This window comes from Chaetura pelagica, unplaced genomic scaffold (assembly GCF_000747805.2).
Source record: "Chaetura pelagica isolate M959 unplaced genomic scaffold, ChaPel_1.0 scaffold153, whole genome shotgun sequence".
Taxonomy (NCBI): Eukaryota; Metazoa; Chordata; class Aves; order Apodiformes; family Apodidae; genus Chaetura; species Chaetura pelagica.
The window spans coordinates 45,663-65,088 of NW_009952707.1; the positions used below are offsets into that span (position 1 = coordinate 45,663).

Consider the following 19,426-nt stretch of genomic DNA (forward strand, 5'->3'; position numbering starts at 1 on the left):
TGCTGAATATTAACCAACAAAAGGATAGCATAAAGGAAGTTTAAACTCAACTGTATGTTGGGGGAGCAGAAGCAGAAGTTGATCTCAGCTGCAGTAAGTCTTTAACGTGTGCATGTATCTAACCGTAAGACACATTAAGGGGAGGAAACAACCCTATTCCATTACAGCTTCACTACTGCACAAATATATTTTTAATAACTTAGCGAGATTTGTATAACTTTTCCCAGCCATACAAGGGGCAAGTAGGTGGGAATTTGGCAGCACAGGCACACATGTAGAAAAGGAAGGTAGGCTTGGTCAACACCAGACAGCAGGGTGAACCAGCCAGCCACATCCAGGCATTTCTGTTGGTTTGAGGCTGGCACACACTGCACAAAAATTGAGACTCAGATGGTCAACAACCATACACTGTGGGAAGACAAGACTTCTCCTTTGAGTTCCTTCATTTACTCTTACTCAGGTCCTGCACTCAGTATCAGGTTTTTTTTCTTATTCAACAACCTTCAGGACTTTTCTGTCATCCTGCTTTTCCCCCTTTCTCCCCTGCATGGGTCAGTTTCAGTCACACAGCAAGGGTGTGCTTCAGAAAGAAGAGAATTTACACTTGTATTTCTTTGAATACACAGAATCTCTGGCCCAAGCATGAAGAGTGTATATAAATTTTTTTTCTAATTTAAAAAACGAGCAGGAAATTCTCTCAAAGTTTACCTCCTGTTCCTCAGATTAAGTGATCAAAAGGTAAAGCCTTATTTTACTCATGAGGCAGGTAAAAAGGTAACAGCTTGGCCACTTGGTTGATAATTGGACAACACCAGATGGCCTGATCAGGCCACCTCATACCAGGCCTCCTGCCCTTCCTCATCTCTGATCAAACCCCTGGTCTAGCTCATAACACAGCCTTACCACAGCTGAAGGAAGGGGACAACAATCTCCAGTGCCAGTTAGCTCAACACGACAGTGAGCAGCTTTACCACTTCATGCCCTTATTCAAGCTTACAATCCATGACCTTGTATTTCACTTTCAGTTCTCACACGCATCACACAGATACTTGCCTTTTTGTCTTGAGGGTTTAGCTGGTTCATTAGCATAGTCATATTTTCAGTATTCCAGATCCAAGATTTGCTTGTGAAGTATTCCAACAACATCATGGCCCTATGAAGGCGTGTTATTGTTTTCATCATCCTGCAGTCCAAGGCAAGGAATGTACAGGTTACAGTGGAAAAGGTTACTTCAAACAAGAAAAAAAACCAGATAGTAAGACTGTACATTTTTTTCCCTCCAGCCCCACATTCTTGGGTTAACATATCCCATCCTGCTCTGTACACAAAACAACTTTTATTAGATCAACAGGATATTTCTGCATATTATTAAAGTGGACTTTGGCTGTCCAATCTTCATATAGAATAAAAAATTATAAGACAATCCTTTTTTCCTAATCTTACTTCCCAGTGCAACAGTAAATTTCTTCCCTATGAAATATGGCCCAGCCCCTTAACAACACTGCTTCTGCAGCAGAAGGCAGCAAAATTAAGGGCACAGCTAGACCACAGCAGATCCTGCTAGTTAGGTGATCAATTCCATGCTACTTCAAAATATGCAGAAATATATTCCATCATCCCTTATTATGCAGAAGAAGCAACTCTACAAAACCATCACTTGGGAGTACAGAGAAATTGTTATAAGGATCAGTTTGGGCAAGTTTCTTTCATCAGATCTGAAGTGGACCCAAAAAATTTGAGTCATCCAGTCTCTCTGATGCAAAGTTCCCACATTTATGACAGGAAATTTTCCAAGTGTTACAGTGATATTGATGGTCACTCAATTTTAATAAGCATTAACTAGTACCACATAATCACATAATCTAATGCTAATGAAGTCCTGCTTTGGGTGCTCAAGGTGCTTCCATCTCACAGAACTGCTTCTGATTTGATCCTTATAGCAGGACACACTGGTCATTTTAAGCATGGGGGAGAAAGGGAAGGCAAAGCAAGCAGAACAACCCAGCACTAACAGGAAATGGCTTTCTGAAGGTAGGTTTTGTTCCATGAAATTCATAAAAGCAATAAAAACCACTGATTACTTTTTTCTCTGAAAGCTCCCTTAACACATTCATGCTTATTAAAGGGATATAGCACATGGTTCCAGGAACTCCTCTAAAGCAAGTATTATTCATCACTCTACTGTCACTAATGGCTGGCATCTCAGTATCAAAGGGAATATCAAGGCTGCCTTTTTTCCTTCTCATGAAATGGAGTAATACAAATTTCAGACACCAGTGAAAAAAGCAGAACATCTAAAACACAGAAAGCACAAGTATTTTTCCTCAAACCAGGTAGGAACCTATCTACAGAGTAAAATTCACTTTTATTCAAATTTTAGACCACTAGATAATTCTATTAGTAAACCTTTCTAGATGCTTTTAAACACCTGTTCATAGTTTCACCTGTTGGGCAACATAGCAACAGTAAGAGCTGAGTTCAGCCAGATTTCCTCCGATTAAAAAATAATTAGGAATATAGACTGTTCATCCAAAATATATCCTGTGTTAACTATACTGAATATTAAAAAAGTGTAATAGTTCAGTAAAAAAAATAAATAAATCAGAAAATAACTCAAAACTTTGGAAGCAAAAATTTCAACTGTCAGATAGGCCAGAAAGACCTCATAGCAGAACAGCCTGGATAAAAACAGTCCCAAACATGAACTGGTGGCCAAGTGCTTAGACTTTTTGTAGAGGTCTGTCCACTGACAGTCTTACTTAACTTCACTAACTTGCTCTGCTGTGCCTCCCCAGCCCATGTTCTTATGCTAAGCTAGGAGAGCAGCTGAGTTTTACTTAGAGCACTTAGGCTGTTACAGTTTAAGAAAACTTGAGCCCCTGCAAAATACTAAATGGTGCAAGTGAATAACTGATTAAGTGCAGATTCTGAGCTTGTTACTGGTCACTGATATTGGTTTTTACTCTTTTCTGTAAACAAAAACTAAACTAAATCTAAACTCATGTAAAGACTAACCTTTACTGGGAATCCTGCTGTCTGCTTACAGATACGGTTTTAGAGCAGAGCTAAGATGATTTAAAAAATAAAATTGAGTGACTAAGAAGAGCTTTACCTCAGCTGCAATTTTTTACCTTCCTCCAACTCAAACTGGATTTAGTGACAGAACCAGCTGGATCAATTAATCAATGGAATTTTTATAGGGTTAATTTCTCAATATATCAACCAAAGCAATCAAATGTCTCCACATTCTCTCAGTTGCTGCAACAATTAAAAAGGTAAGAGAAGAGGACCAGCTTTCTTGATAACAGCTTGTAAGTTTGCACTAAATCAACATGAAAGTACACTTTTGTTTTTTGAAAAGAAAAAGAACTACGGAGACAACCTCTTGTATTCAGTGATGTCAGCATGAGTGTCATTTATTGGACACTTATATAGCTCTGGCAGACTAGGTTTTATAACTTCAATGGCACCACATTCCTCCTGCACACAACTCAAAAAAGAGCATGGATACACATAATGGAACTTTCTCAACATGATGTTTTGAAATATACACCTCTCAGGTTGTTCCAGAGAGCCCCTGGATACAAGACATACATATTAAAGCTATATATTATAACCAATCAGTATTTCAAGCATTGTACCACACTGCCTTCATAAAACTGAAGACAAAACAGCCAGACCTGCTGTTCACCACAAAGAACTGAACATTAGTGTCAGTCAGCAAGTCAGTGTGGCAGCAGACAAGACTTCCACCTACCCTGAGCAGAATTCTGCCTCTACTAGGCAGCCCTTCTAACACAAACTACATTGCAACATTTTGAGAAGCACATCAGAGGAATTACAAGTTTTAAGCAGTAGTTAATTCAATTATCTGGAAGTTAGGTGGGCATGCTTCTATACCAGACAATTGAAAGTGACCTGGCTTAAGGCTATGACTGCATTTTGAAGTCTTGCACACAACCTGTTGTCTCCAAGATAAAAACACATCTAATGCTAAATGCAGCCTGATCCTTTAGTCGATCTACAGGCTGCTAATCTGCAAGTCTCTGCATAAGCATTTGAGATAGTTAATTACATTTTTAAAAAAGATTCCTCTAAAATACATGAAACAAACTTTCAGATTTGTCTTTGTTCAAATTTTCATTTGACTGTGAATTTTGAAGTGTAAGGCATACTCCTGGAATTCTCTTTCCAGTAGCTCAGTCCTTCATTTAAGTGCAAAATTTAAGTGCTTCCAAGAAGTAAAAAACATTAAATCAATGAAACTCTACTCAACTCATTTCTTATTTGTAAGACAGTAACTATGTGAAAGGCTCTTCATGTTAAGTTTTAAGACTTCTTATCTATAATTTCAATTTAAAGCTGTGTCCTTTGCACCTCCCTACAGGCATCAACCACACCTTCCCCTCAGTTTTCAAAGTAGTAACAGAAAATGAACTGCTGGAGAAATCCCTGAATGACATCTAGAGGTCCTGCATGCCATGTTCTTTCAGGATAACTGGAAAGATCTGCTGGGTGTGTAAGTTTAAAGGCTTTAAAACTTCAAATAAACTCAACTCTTTTTAAGTAACGTGGTTCTGTTGTGCTAAGCATTATGCAAAGTTACAAGAAAGAACTATGCCTTATATTTAAGTTAGACAATTAATGAGCTTTGCTATGCAACTAAATATATATGGCAAGCTACTGGTAACACTATCCTTAAACTTGGATGCTAAGGATTAGCACCACTATTTATGCAATGCTGTAACAGCCAAGGATTGGTGTAATGAAGATTTAATATTTTATTCTAAATACTTATTGTACATGTTCTTTCTGTAAAATTTGCAGAAAATATTATGTAAATTATTCCCTCCTTCCCTGAACTGTTAATATTAGAGAATTTTTAAATTCAAGAACCTTCAACTAGATGTAAAACCAGTAAAAATATTCCCATCTCACTGAAGCCACTGCTTCTGCAAGTCAGGTACACAAGAATGGTTTCATATTGCATGAAGACTTCAACAGGTAAGTTAAAAAAAAACTGAACAGGAATATTTTAAGATTATTATTATTAACATAATCCTTTAGTTCCAAAGGGTTATAGGCCTGATCTATTTCTTTCACTTGTTAAAAATTTCTCAGTTACAATGTATTATCCTGACAGTATCACAAGAATGCAGTTAATCCTACAGTCATTTCATTGCTTGGAGTTCTTCCTACACAGTACACAACAGAGACCTCAGAAGTGTACCCAGCCTCAGCACAGAGAGGGCAGGCTATTGACTGTGAGTCAAGCTAGCATGGTATTTGGCTTTTCTTCTGCTGATTTTACATTTATTATGCTGCTCAGGTTTTTCTGCTAAAATGTGGTGGAAAAGGTAACATTTTAGATTAAGCTAGCTCTCTGTCACTCAGAACACCATTATAATGGCTTTTAGAACTTCCATTGAGGTTTCCAAGGCTTTAGAAGTTTCCTAATAGGTGCCACCTGGTAATTAAAGCCATTCTGTCAACTGGAGAGAATGACCACAGCAACACAAGTACATCCCTATACCATGACTGGTTCCAGCCCATCAGATAGAACAGCTTTCAAAGTACTTTGAGACAATACTGCCTGCACCTACTGCACATTCTCAATTTTTTTTAATGCTTAAAAAAAAAAAGAGCTATATAATGAAAGCTGTATTCCTGTAAATGGCCTGGATGTCAAATTTAAAAGCTTCTCTTTCAATTGCATTTGAGTAACCTTAGTGACTGAACATCAGCTTGTTTTAGTTCAATTTCCCATCTCCTCTCCAAATTGGAAATCTTGGACACAATAAGAAATTCACTTGACCACTGTTATATTAACCTAATCAGGATTACTCATATCAGTAATACTTCACAGGCTAGAAAACACATTTTTGTCACCAATTGTACTAGTACTGATCAAAGTTCTAAATTCCATCTTTGGGCATCGTTTAAAAACTCAACAAAAAGCAAAACCAAGATTCAACATTCCCAGCGTTACAACATAAAATTGCTAAGAGTGTTATGAATAACATGATTATTCACAGCCTTGTTTTACTCCCACTGGTCAAATACTTAAAAGACTAGACACCTTTTAAAGACTGACAAGATTCTGGCAGTACTACTCCCTAACCATTTGAGAGTAGGTTGGTATTTACAGTATAACTATTTTTAGTGAGTGATTAGTTTTTCAGATCTGTCAGGGAAGTCTATCAATTTTTTGTTAGGAATAGCTTAAACTTGCAGAAGAATGTAAAAGCTAGAAATTTGTATGTTCAGTACTTTCTTTTGATCTGAAGAGCTTACATTTTTTTAACATGGGAAGATCCCTCTAGAGGCACAGCCTCCTGCCACTACTGCTGCTGTGTCACACTGCTGAGTAGGCTTGGAACAAAAGAACCCAGGGCAGTTTAGAAGTTTTCTCCTACAAACCATTTACATGGCTTCCTTCTACTGATCCAGTGCGAAGTCTGCTACGTAACTTCTACTTGTAAGACAGACCTAGGCTACAGGACAATGAACGAATACTCACTTGTGTTAACACACTGTCACCACAGTGGAGATTTTATAGTCTGAAGACAAATACTTTTGAAAAAATAACATATGCAATGAGTTAAGATCATATGGCTTGGCAAATCTGAAGCAAACTGAAGCAACATCTTCTACATAATTTAGCTTAGTCTACTTAGCAGAGCTATGCCATTTTCACCACCTAAAAGATCAGTCAGATGCTAGTGTCAGTATCATAAACTGAACAGAATGCTGAGATGATACAAACCAACATACCAGATCAAGTTGTATCATCTACAGGAATAACCCACAGTTATTACCTCTGCCTCCTGATGCATTTTTGGTTTATAACAGCAACAACAATCTTAATGCAAGCTTCTTCCTGGAGTTTCATGACTGATCTGAGACGTATCTTGGACAACACTGCAGAGCCAGTCATTAATCTCTTAGAAAAGCCACCACTGGATTGTTATTGCTTATAGTTAGTAAATCTAGATAGTGCCCATGCCATGTCTTCTTCACAAGTCTTCACCACTTTAGCAGGAAGATATTTTTAGCCCTGTCCTTCTTAACATGGTTCATGACCTGTCAATCTGAGCAAAAGATCGTGCAAAAATGCAGGTATCGTATATATTAATATTGACACAAGAGGGGATTGGATTAGAAACTAAGGTTAGGGTGCCTTACTGCACTTTCTAACGTTATCTTGAAATTCAAATTAAGGAGATGTCCTGTAGGAAAAAATAAGGATCATCATCTTTTGAATATTTATTATTCAAGAGCAAACATCACTTGCTAGATCTTATAATTCTGTTTACCTTGACTACTCAAGCCCCCAGACTAGTCACAAAAAACATCTGCACTTTAGATACAAAGTTCAAAGTCACTTTGAATTTAAGGACCTGTTCTCAGGGAAAAAAGGCTGAGTTTTAGTCACAAAGCATTAAGGGGAAGAAAAAAATAAAAATCAATACACATCATAGCATAAGCACAGCTTTGTTTCAAAGTCAGAGGCACAGACAAGACAGGGCAGTCACCATTACCTTGGGCTTCTTCCAGTGATCCTGAGGTAGATGTCATACAGGAATGCTGGTGCCTTGTGGCTCACAGCCATCCAGTAATGAAATAAAAGGTGATTGGAAGTGAGATTTACATTGGGCCGTCTGAAGGCCTGTTCCAGAGGATTCCTCTTGAAAGTAGAAATGACATGGTATTCTGAGAAGGAAAAGTTGCAGAACAGCTTTGATAATCACCTTGTAAAGTTAGTGTTCAGAGTACATTACAACATACAATATTTACTTTGTTAAGTTCTTTAAATAGCCACCCTAACTCATCTACAAGCCTCAGAAACTAAGTCAAAATAAAGTCATAAGCTTTTAACCTAAAATATTGTTAAACTGGTTCTTAGCATAATCAAGAGGTCTTTTATGCCTTCATATCTTCAGTATCATCATTTATTGTAGCTTCTCTGTTTCTCTTCCCTACCTTAGAAATGACTGATTTCAAAAATTCACAGCAATTTCAGTTCATGCAGCACGTAAAGCTATTTAAACAGTCTTTCATCTTTTCATGAAGAAGGCATTTCTAATCTCTGGTGAAGAATAATTCCAAAACAGAGTGAGGACTTTGCAAGCATCTGAAATGCACTTCAACTGACTTTTAAAAAAAAACTTGTCCATATTTAAGCATTAAGAAAAAAGTGATTAGGATGGGACTCCACAAGAAACTCCTCCTAACACTTGAAAATTCTGTACATGCCAGATATGCAGAATCAGAACCTTAAAAAGTTATGTTGAAATTCACCTCATTTTTGTAATTATCTCTTTTAACTCACACTGCTGTTATAGACAGTGTTTAAATACCCCAGGTCAACTTAGGATACAAATGAAGTAATCAATTTTCCAAGTTTGGCTGAAGCAGTAAGGTTTATAAATACAGATTCATATAAAATGGGCTAAAGTAAAAAGCACCAAGAAAGTAGTAAAGAGAAAATAGATTTAAGTATTTAGTTAACTGAAAGAAAAAATAACCTAAGTTTAAGAACTCTATTTCAAAAAAACAGAAACAATAAACAGCTTTAGCAAACAAGCTGACTTGCATTGTATTTAGAACAAAAACTATTACAAAGCTTTTGGCATGTAGATTACATTCTAGTCATGATATCTGAGAGCTGAAAATGTGTAGCCATAGTTTTTTAATTATTAGTTTTCCCTATACATGAATAGTTTTAGTCTCATGTACCTATTGGATGTTTAAAAAAGCCACCTCAACTAACAATTAACTTTAGCCAAACACAACAAAGAACTACACAAATGCAAAACTATTACCATATCCCTCAATTATACAGATGTACAAGGCATTTAATTGTGGGCTGTTCATCCTTATGTATTTAGTAAAATTGGTATTAAACCCAACATCACTACCATTCCTGAGAGCAATGTTTTTCTCTGCATACTAGCCATGCTCTTTAAGATTAGGGCATGGCAGCATCAAACAGAAAAATCAGTTCTCTCATAGTTTAAGTTATAATGGAATTTAAAAACACAGGAACAAAATGAAACAGTGATAATGCTACAAAGGGAGAGAGTTAACAATGGAAGGTAATGAAAAAGCACAATACACTGCAAAATTGAGAGGTATGACTATTATGCCAATTTCAACAAAATTGCAATATGACCTAATGCAAAATAAAAATGCAATATGACCTAATGATTGTAGCTTGTGCTTTTATTATTTGACCTTATGTTTCTAGTAAAGCTTATGAAAAAAAAATGGCATACCAACTTCACCCCAGTGGAAAGGATTGGTACCACCTGTTGTACAGTTATATACCATGACATTATTTGGTCTGGGGGGGGAAAAAAGACAAAACAGCAAGTTAGAAAACCAACCACCTTTTTAAAACACAGACCCTAAGTTATCTTTTCCCTCAACAGTATCATTTGCCCCAAGAGCAGAAAGCATTAGTCCTGTGTTATTTTCTGCTTCCTGTATAATCTTTCAGTATTTTTCTCCTTCTTTAACTATCACATCTCTTTTATTTCAGGTGAGGCGTCACCTGTGTTACTGTAGATTGTATTATTTACAACAAGGCTCAAGAAAGAATTTTCAGGCATAGCCTGTACAACAGCATTAGTAGGTGTTATCTTCTTTGGTGTAAGGAAGATATGCTTTGAGGGATTAACACTGTTAGAACTTTAGATTCCTTTGTCCTGGGGGAAAAGCAGGACTTTGATTACACGTTCAGTAGAAGACCAATTTATTAAAATCCCATTGCAAAGTACTTAGAACTCTCTGTTGTCACCCATTATACCTATTAACTCCAGAATACCAGGCTGCAGCCAGTGTCATATTGACAACAACATCTACTGGAACAAGATCTGCCAGTGCATCGTTGGAAGCTCTTATTGTTCGAAGAATTCCTTTTCCTGCCTTAAAGAACAAAACAACAGCAAAAAGAGATTGAGGTAAAACCCATGAAACTTTGTTGCCTTTTAAAAAGAGGAAAAAAAATTAGTATATTCATTACTTACAGCAATGATGAGACCACTAGGTCCATTGAAGTTATCAATCCATCCCTATTATGAACAGGAGGGGAGGGAAAGGGTTTGGTTAGATTATACTGAAGTCAGCAGTTTCAAATGAAAATTCGAGACGTTTCTACAAGTGTGAGGGATGGAGGGAAAAGAGAATAAAGAGGATAAATATATTAATTTCTATGTCTCTAAATGAAGTTCTTCCACAGCAAAATCTGCTGATGTAACAAGTTGCTACCACTTAAATGAGAGTTCTACCTGTAGATTTACTGGTCCTTCAAAGTGAGATTCTAGCTTGTTTATTCTTAGTGAATAAACTGCAGGGCACTGTCTGTATAGATATACTTATGTTGCAAGTATTCAAGTTTACAAGTATTTTTAGACTAGCTTCTGGCAAGTCAGAGGAAACAGGCCAGTAGCTTTGCTAGCAATTACTAGTTTTTTCATTTTTTAAATGTAAGATATTCTTTCTTAGCTCTAACAATGCTATTTAGACACCATACTTATTGGTTTGACATGTATATTATACATGCTTAAAAAGGTATACAATTATATGGTCTTGACAAGCTTGAGACACTCAACCTTGGACCAGAAAAGCCATTCCAATGCAAATCCCCCATAGAGGGGGAAGCATATAGCACATATACCATTATCAGTATCGCAAAGAGTACATAGAACTTATGCCACCCCCTGTAAAGCTTAGAGGGTTTGACTAAAAGAAGCAGAGTCAAAACATCTTTACATCCCACAGTCTCCAATTTTCTTAGTCATCCTCTGCAGCTACTGACGTACAAAAGCATCTTGAATAGGAAAAGCCAGATGAAGATACACAAAATCATGAAGTAAAAAGCAGAACTATCTCATGTTTGAAATAGTATCTCTCATTGTGATAGAAGTGTATTTTCTATAATTAGGGGTAGCTGACCCCTACATTTCCCACATAACACTATTTGCCAGCTTTTTTATCAGGTGTTATTCAGAAGCCACCAAGCCCCAACTTCATAGTCTAGCAGACTTTCCTCTACACAGGTCACTAGATAAACAGGCTGCCAGCATGTACTAGTTTACAGGCAAGAAAGTCAGGTGAAAACTCCAAGACTTACAGGAAAAGGCTCCTTCCAGCTAGCACCAACAATAGACGGCCTTATAATGGCTGTGTTTAATTTTGCACCTTCTTGTTGTACTACATATTCAGCTAAGGCTTTCGTGAATGTGTAAGTATTAGGTCTGTCACCTATCAGTTTAGGAGTGATATCATTCACTAGGCCATCATCCATCCACCTAAAGAAACAAAATAAGAGGCAAGTGTAAATTACTGTACACTGCTTCACTGGGGAGGGGAAGGGGGAAAATGGGAGTGAAAGCAGTATGTAAAAAGGATTGGCAGATAAGTAAAAAATACTTTGGAAAGTGAAATTAAAATCCACTATTTTTTTTACAAACACCACCCAATGCAAAAAGACTCAAAAAAACCCCACCCCAAAACCACCAAAGCACTAGCATTCCCCTAGAAGCTGCACAAGCACAGAGGAATAAGAAATTACATTAAGAAATTTAAGCAATAATTAAAAACTCGGTTCCATACCTCGTGTTTCTGCAGCAACCCAGTATCTAACACTAAACTAGTACACTTTAAATCTCAGCTTGATTTTCAGAATTGAGCACTAACTCTCACTTAAGTTAGCACATTACATACATCTTCCTACTTTAAAAAGCTGGAAGTTGCAAAACATTTTCATAAATATTTGCATATCAAACAATAAATGTCTGCCAGCTTATGCTGCACTCAAAAAACACAACCTCCTAAAATACCATTCTTTAAAATACAAGTTAGGGTTTTGTGCTTAAAGATTTTGCTTATTAAAATAAAAATCTAATACACAAGCTCTTAGTATTAATGTATAATATAAATTATTAGTTTACTACTTGAATTTAGATGGCAACTGCATATGTAGAACCCTTCTGAAAAGGGATATCAAGAAGAATGTTATATTTGAGATCCAACAGCAGAGGTATAGTTAGGATGGTTGGCCGCAGGACATCACTACCAACTTGCAGAAGACTGTCTATACTGAGTTCATGCTCATTTTGTTTCAAAAAACCTAAACATTTGAGAGTAAATGCTAAGAACGACAAAATATCTTTCACCAGAATATGTGCTCAGCTTCGTAAGTGTTTTGGAACTGTTTCATGTGGTGTACTGCAGGAAGTAGGTACATTTATGAAATTTGTTAAATGTAATTTAACAACAAAAGAAAATAAGTTATCAGGAATGGGAGGTTTGTCTTTAAAGGAAAGGGGCTACAGACTGATGTGAAAACAAGGTTCTTAGTAAAAGGGAGGGTTGTATCTTCACAGTCCACTGAAAGCAGCATACTGCTATTTACATTTTTGCTCAGGTATTTAATCTATTACACATGAACTACAGAGCAAGTAGAACATTACTTTTTAATAATCCCAATTCTACCAACTATGTTCTCAAACATGAAGTGCAGACAGAGCAAGTTAGTCTTTGAGACATAGCCAAACTGCTCCTCAGTTTGCATTAAGTGATTTAGAAAGTGATGCCACTGGAAAGGAGTCCTAGCTGCATTATAAGCATCACAGTAAGCTGGGTCACCATGTTTCTCCTCTCAGTTTAGCTAAGTCTTTCAATTTCATCTTGCTTCTCAATTAAGCAAGCAGTGTGTACTTAAAATTGTAATAACCTTCAGTCAGAGCACACCAGCACAACGGACATGTGCCTCTTGAACTATTGCTACTTTGTTGTTCTCCACTTCAAAATAGGACTAGGATTTTATTTGCCTCAGCCACCCAGCATCTAAGCCCCATAAATGCAATTTAGCCACTGTTATTATTCACCAATGTTCTGTTACAATTAAAGCTGACATGCATGAGACTGCCTTCATTATATGAACTGGGGTGTGAAGAGGGGTAGAAAAGTCCAGAAAGGGACAAATCTCTGTCTCAGTCAGCTGTCAGCTACAAAGATCACTCTTGTGTAAGTTTACAAGACCCTTCCCTCACTACCATGAGTTCTAAAATACAGACAGCTGCCCAAGTCCAAACCAAGCAGTTTACATCCTGGTTGCGAAAAGGAAGACTAAAATATTACCACTTCAGAATAAAGTGTATTTAAAGTAATTTAAAAAATGTTGGCTCAAAGTGCATTTTAGGTAGTAGCTTGTTTGTCTTCAACACTATGGTTCTTTCATCTCTAAGAAGTTAAATAAGGTACTTTAATTTTTAATTACTTGGTTCCAGTTTCGTAATTCTCTTACAAGGGGTGATATTTTGTATGACAAGGAAGAAGGGACAGACCAATTTAGAGAGGAGACTGATTACATTACACTGGACTTGTCCTGTATTTGCCATCTATTTCAGCTAGGGTTTGATAGCTACTAAGACAGACCACAGGACAGCTAATACATACAGACAGTAAAATACAGGAGTGAGTAATTCCTTGCAATGCCCAATTAAAGACTACAAGACTACAGAAACAGATTTTTTAATGTTTGCACTCTGAATACCTAACAGAACTACTTCTACAGTTGTGTTTCTGAGTAGTAAAGTAGTATTATTTCAGTATCTCAGATTGATCTTGCTATGTCATTTAGGTTGATGTAGTGGAGGCTGCAGTTGAAGGGGACTGTTGTTTTTATTCCTTTTCCTCACAATGCTGGTGCTGGCATACTTCTAACAGCACAGCTTTTTTGTTTTTAATAGCATCTGATTCAGCTCATCACACAGCTAGAAAACTGCCACTCTCCATATATAGGAGACCTCATGAACAGAGATGAGCATCCCCCATCTTCAGTTCTACTCCACAGCAAGCTCAGGTGAAAGTGACCATAAAATCTTAGCCCACCTCCTTCACAGAAGAGGGAAGTGTCAGCCATCCTGTCAGTCTTACAGCACAGCATAAGCTAATGACTTAATCTTTCATGTTCCTGTTTTTTGGTACTTCATTACTAGGAGGTGAGTGGTTGCAGATTAATGAAGTAGCATCATAAAACATAACACATACTCGAGACAATCAATCAGTTTCTTGGGATCCACAGGAGGTGGATAAACTACTTCCCCAATCTGTTTTTGATTGCAATACGCATAGGCAGTCGAAACATGCATGAACACTTCCAGATTCTTCATTTGCTGTGCCAAGTAGAGGAGCTGTTGTGTGGCAGTCACATTTAGCTGGACAGCATCTCTGTTGATTAAACAGAAATCTGATTAGCAGAAAGCAAGACAAAAACAGGTAAAAAGAAATAACTAGGCAATTCACTCCAGAATGCTTCCCTGCTGGGTATATGAAGTATTCCTAAACATCCCACTCTCCCCAAAAAGCATCATAGACAACATCCTAACTTTCTGCTTAGAACACTATGCCGTGGTCTTAATCTAGAACATCTCTTAATGTACAGAAAAAATTTCCAAGCTTTACTGTCTTCATGCTCCATTTTTTGAGTGGGAAAATTGCATACCTTTGATTTCCTCAAGATAAATCCTAATCCTACATTTTTTAATAAAATGTGAAGGATGTAACGCAACACAACATGCCAGACAAGATGCATGTCAGTTGTAACAGCATCTCTGAACAACTTAGTTCAAGTTGAGTTAGGTCAACAGCTTGGAAGAAAGGCTCAGAGGCCTACTGAGTTGGAGACTGGCCTCCTATTGCAGGATAGCACAAGGCTCTGTAGCACAAAAGGATTAAAGGAAGGAAGAAGACAAACAGGCAAACCACTAAGAACCACACTTTTACCCCACAATTTCACTGCTTCTCATTACAATAAAGCCTTATTGCAAAGGACTTTGATAGTGTTATATTAACAAAAAAACTGGTCCCTTTCAGGTAAGCCCTCAATTTAAGATTGCTTTATCACACATTATTATTGAAGCATTGAGGGGACAGGAGAGGGGAGACCACTATCCCAAAACAATTTACTTCAATGGAAAAATGTTACTTATCTATAAAACACTTTGTTTTTTAAGCTAAAGGTGTCATTCTTCACTGCCTCTTTCAAGAAATCAAAAGGAATTAATAATCACAGCTGTACACACAATTTTAAGATACAGAACTGCACAGCAAATACAAAGCCGGAGGAGTTCCAAAATAAGCCCAAGTATTTTGCCCTCTTGACTTTATTTCTACCACTGGCCCCAAGCCAAGTATATGGAACTTTACTTTAGTTATTTCTGTCAAATATCTGATGAAAGCTGCCCTATGTGGTCTTCAGATTTTTTAACGTTCCTCCAACCATTCCAGCATATCTGTTAGGGAAGAGCTGGGATCAGAGCACTTAAGAAATGGTCGTATTTTCTATTTTGCTGAACAACACACTGAGCCCACCAAGAAAGCAGAAATTGCCAAAGGCTTTTTGTACTAAGACCCCTTTACACCAGTCTTTCAAATTGTTTTAAAGTCCCTCTGGACTTTTCTCAGGCTGGCAATTCCTGAACACTTCAATGCAATTAAACAGTCAAACATGGGCTACCTTATGACATTACAGTAATACATCACAGGATTCTCAGAGGTAGTGCCAAACCTTGTAACAACTCAATCAGAGTTGAGAATGTTACATCTTCAAGTTGCTTTACTCACTACTCCTCCCCTCAACCCCCTAAAAATTAGAGCTGTTCCTCACAGTCATTTACCCAATTTGGATACTTATTCAATTGTTTCAAAACTAAATCAACTAATAGTTTTTGCCAAAATGCAAATACAATCTTTCTTTGCTTTTAGTTTGCCTTTCTCTCATATTTCCTCAATAGATTTGTTGTACAAAAGTTCTCAACTTCTAGTTTTCACCTTCCTCCCTGTGCATCTACTTCCTACTATTCCCTCCAATGCAAAACTCTACTATTCTTAATTAAGGACTTTCTAAGGACATGGAGAATGCTGAGCAGTATCTAATCTGTTTGTTCATCAGGTAGATGGCAAGTGCTAGAACTCCTCCAAATACAGTCTCACCAAAAAGCTATCATCTGAAACCTAGTGTTCCCCTTCTCAGAAGGAAAGCTAAAGGAATAGTTTGTGTTCCCTTTTACACATCAGAAAGAAGGGCTCTAACACTATCAGTGAGTGCAGGACATAAAGCTACAGCTTATTTGTACCCCTTCTACCCATCCCAGAGATCCAAACAACATGTGATGTAAAGAAGGCTCAGAATAAAAACACACTTTGTAGTCTCTTCAACAGCTGCCCTTCAAAAAGTCTTTGAAATGCAGACACAGATTTAGGTTAAATGAACAAAACAACAAACCAACAGAACAAAAAAATATCCAACACACACACAAAGTCTGAGGAGTCTATAACAAAGTACAAAAATCATTTAGATTCTAAGCACTATGATTTTTTTTTTGCCTAAAGCTTAAAAAAGATATTAACATTTCCATGCTGAATAGCATAATCCTAACCTCTGGCAAAGGAGGTTTAAATAATATGCCTTCCATCTCTAGGAGCAGCAAATGAAAACCCTATAGCTTAAGATAAATTCTGGGGAAAAGATGATTTAAGGCACATCATTATATTAACCAAGCACACAGAGTACATGAAGTGGCCTGACAAAACGAATACTTGCAAGATTGTGCAGGCACCTGATTTTCCCCTTCCCTTTGAGTACCATTGCTTTACCAGACTAGAACACAGAATTTTAGACTTACCTTAGTGTTTCATTGAATCTGATTGTAGCAGCACAATGAAATATAATATTAATGCATTCTATAAGTTTTTCCTTGATTGGTTCACTAAGGTCCAGATCAGGCTTTGTAAGTTCACTTGTAATTACTATTATTTTTGCTTTGAAGTCTGGCTGCTCTTCTCTCAACCTGTCAAAGAGCTTTCAAGAAAAATAAAATAAAAATACAAACTAATAGCTAGTGAAGATAAGATCCACATTTTATATAAGTGAAGAAAAAAACCTACAATTTCTGCCTATACAGAGGTTTACCTTCTTATTTCTCAAGATCATAATTTGAAAAGCATGTTAGGAATATTACAACATTACTGACTTCCCATGAACATAATCAGCAAGGAAGTTGTGCACAGTTTATCCCAAAGTTGTTATCAAAACTAAATAGTAACATTATAAAAAAGGATAAAATGTACTTTGTTAGCATATGACACATACCTTACAGCTGGTGATTTCTTCTATTCGTGCTTCAGGTGTCATCCCTGCTTTGCATCTTACCAATACATACACTGCTTGCACTTTAGGACAAGATCGGAGCAGCTTCTCCAGAAGCACTTTTCCCATGAAGCCAGTAGCTCCTGTCAGGAGGACATTCTTTCCTTCATAGTATTCAGGGATGGAAACCATTATGACCTTTCAAAAGTTAAAGAGAAAGGTATATTAAAGAACTTCTAGGAGTTCCTATTTGCAGAAGATAGAACAGCACAGGTGCAAACATTCAACCCTCACACCTCAAAAAAAATGAGGCTTTAACAGCCTTTTTTAAATTTTACTTAAATACTTACTGATGTTTTTTCAGAGTCTCACAGGGTCACTACAGTCAGCCCAGATCTTCTTGTAAACTACTCCTTTTGACAGTGCCTTAAGGAATTAGACAGTCAGCCTCAGAAAATAGCTCAACTTTTGTCTATTTTTATCTTTACGTGCATGGTCCTTTACGACTCTAAGTGACTGTTCCATGTAAATTACAGGTCTTATCATTAAAATATAATCACAAGTAGATAATTCAAATATGTTGACAGAAGACAGGGAGCCAAGCATTTGCCAATTGCCAGCCCTGGTATTTTCTGTGTGTCAGCAAAGTCCTCTGTCAGTGTTAGGCTGAGCCTTCCCACAAACATCACTAGGCCAGAAAAAAGGTATAGTTAGTTTCTGTTATGAGAACCGGTTTTACATTGACTACAAAACCCCTATAGTTTCACAGATGATACAGGTTTCCAACCTTTTGCTTCAGTTTGGAAATTGACTATGAGAATTATTATTTCTTCCCCCTCCCTTAAGCAACCACATGGAGATTATGACTAATTCTAGATACTGGAAACTGAGAGCTTTCTACAGAAAAATATACTGCTATTTTTTACATTACTGTTGTATTTGGACCATGATCTTTATGAACTTAGAAGTCATCCTGTGCCTCAAACTAGGTTAAAGGCATTCTGCCAAATTAAATATACCAACATCTGATCTGTAACCCTTCCAAACCTTACTTTTACTCTACAAAGACTGTAGCATATGATACAATTTCACTATGTTGTACTAATCTTTTTAATTAGATTTATAAAAGTAACAAGCTGATGTAGTTGAAGTCTAGCTGTAGTCTTCTATAGCAAAGCAGCACGAGTTATTACAATCAAAATGGACAGATTGCACTAAACCACAGTACTAAAAAACCAACAAAAATTAGTCTCCTTAAATACAGATGGAGAGTGTTTAAGCAAGTAAGAATTACAACACTGAATACCTAAACAGGATGATATCCTTTCTTTACCTACCAATCCAAGAAAAAAATAATGCAACTTCTCTATCACAGAACCATTGTGGTTAGAAAATACCTTTAAGATGGAGTCCAGCCATAACCTAACTCTACCAAATTCAGTGCTGTCCTGGTTTGAGCCAGGATGAAGCCAATTTTCCTTCTACCGATTTTTTTTTTTCCTTCAGTAAGCTCTCTTAACTAGCAGCAAGTCTTCCAGCTAGTGGACTGATAAAGCTGGGATGTTTATGTTGCTGTCAGGACTTGAAGGTCACTTCACTCTACTTGTTGAATCTGCAGCTCAGATGCCACAGAAGCAGAAAAGTCTTATCTGCAGCCCTCCCATAGGGAGGAATGGACTAGATGCACAACAAAATTGGCCGGAGTATTCCATTCCATATATCTACATAAGCTTGGTGTAAGGTCAGGGATCAGAGAAATCAAGCCCCCTTCCTGCTTCTTTCCTTCTCTTCCATCCACAGCCAGCATCCAGGGATGGACAAGAGGACCCACATCAGCCCATCATCAGCTGCCCCATCCACAGAATTTTCAAAGACCTAACTGGAAACATCTACAGAGGTCTATAAAGAATCACAGAATCTTAGGGGTTGGAAGGGATCTCAAAAGATCGAGTCCAACCCCCCTGCCAGAGCAGGGTCACCTAGAGCACATCACACAGGAACGTGTTCAGGCAGGTTTTGAATGTCTCCAGCGAAGGAGACTCCACAACCTCTCTGGGCAGCCTGTTCCAGTGCTCTGTCACTCTCACCAAGGCAGAATAGAGGGGGAGGAGAACCTCTCTTGACCTACCAACCACACCCTTTCCAATGCACCTGAGGATGCCATTGGCCTTCTTGGCTACAAGGGCACATTACTGGCTCATGGTCATCCTCCTGTCCACCAGGACTCCCAGGTCCCTTTCTCCTACACTGCTCTCCAGCAGGTCA

At 37.5% G+C, this 19,426-nt stretch overlaps 1 protein-coding gene across 1 annotated transcript in view; it reads right to left on the minus strand.

Moving 5' to 3' along the window:
* FAR1 (fatty acyl CoA reductase 1) overlaps positions 1–17,355 on the minus strand; it is a 21,519-nt gene extending 4,164 nt beyond the window's left edge. Inside the window, exons 1-9 of the mRNA XM_009994229.1 lie at positions 17,165–17,355; positions 16,698–16,873; positions 14,062–14,241; positions 11,138–11,315; positions 10,032–10,076; positions 9,812–9,930; positions 9,279–9,346; positions 7,542–7,713; positions 1,054–1,183 (exon numbers count right to left, since the gene is read on the minus strand). Coding sequence (XP_009992531.1) covers positions 1,054–1,183; positions 7,542–7,713; positions 9,279–9,346; positions 9,812–9,930; positions 10,032–10,076; positions 11,138–11,315; positions 14,062–14,241; positions 16,698–16,873; positions 17,165–17,353 — 1,257 coding nt within the window. The 5' untranslated portion in view covers positions 17,354–17,355. The remainder of the gene's footprint in view (positions 1–1,053; positions 1,184–7,541; positions 7,714–9,278; positions 9,347–9,811; positions 9,931–10,031; positions 10,077–11,137; positions 11,316–14,061; positions 14,242–16,697; positions 16,874–17,164) is intronic.
* Positions 17,356–19,426: the final 2,071 nt, after the last annotated feature.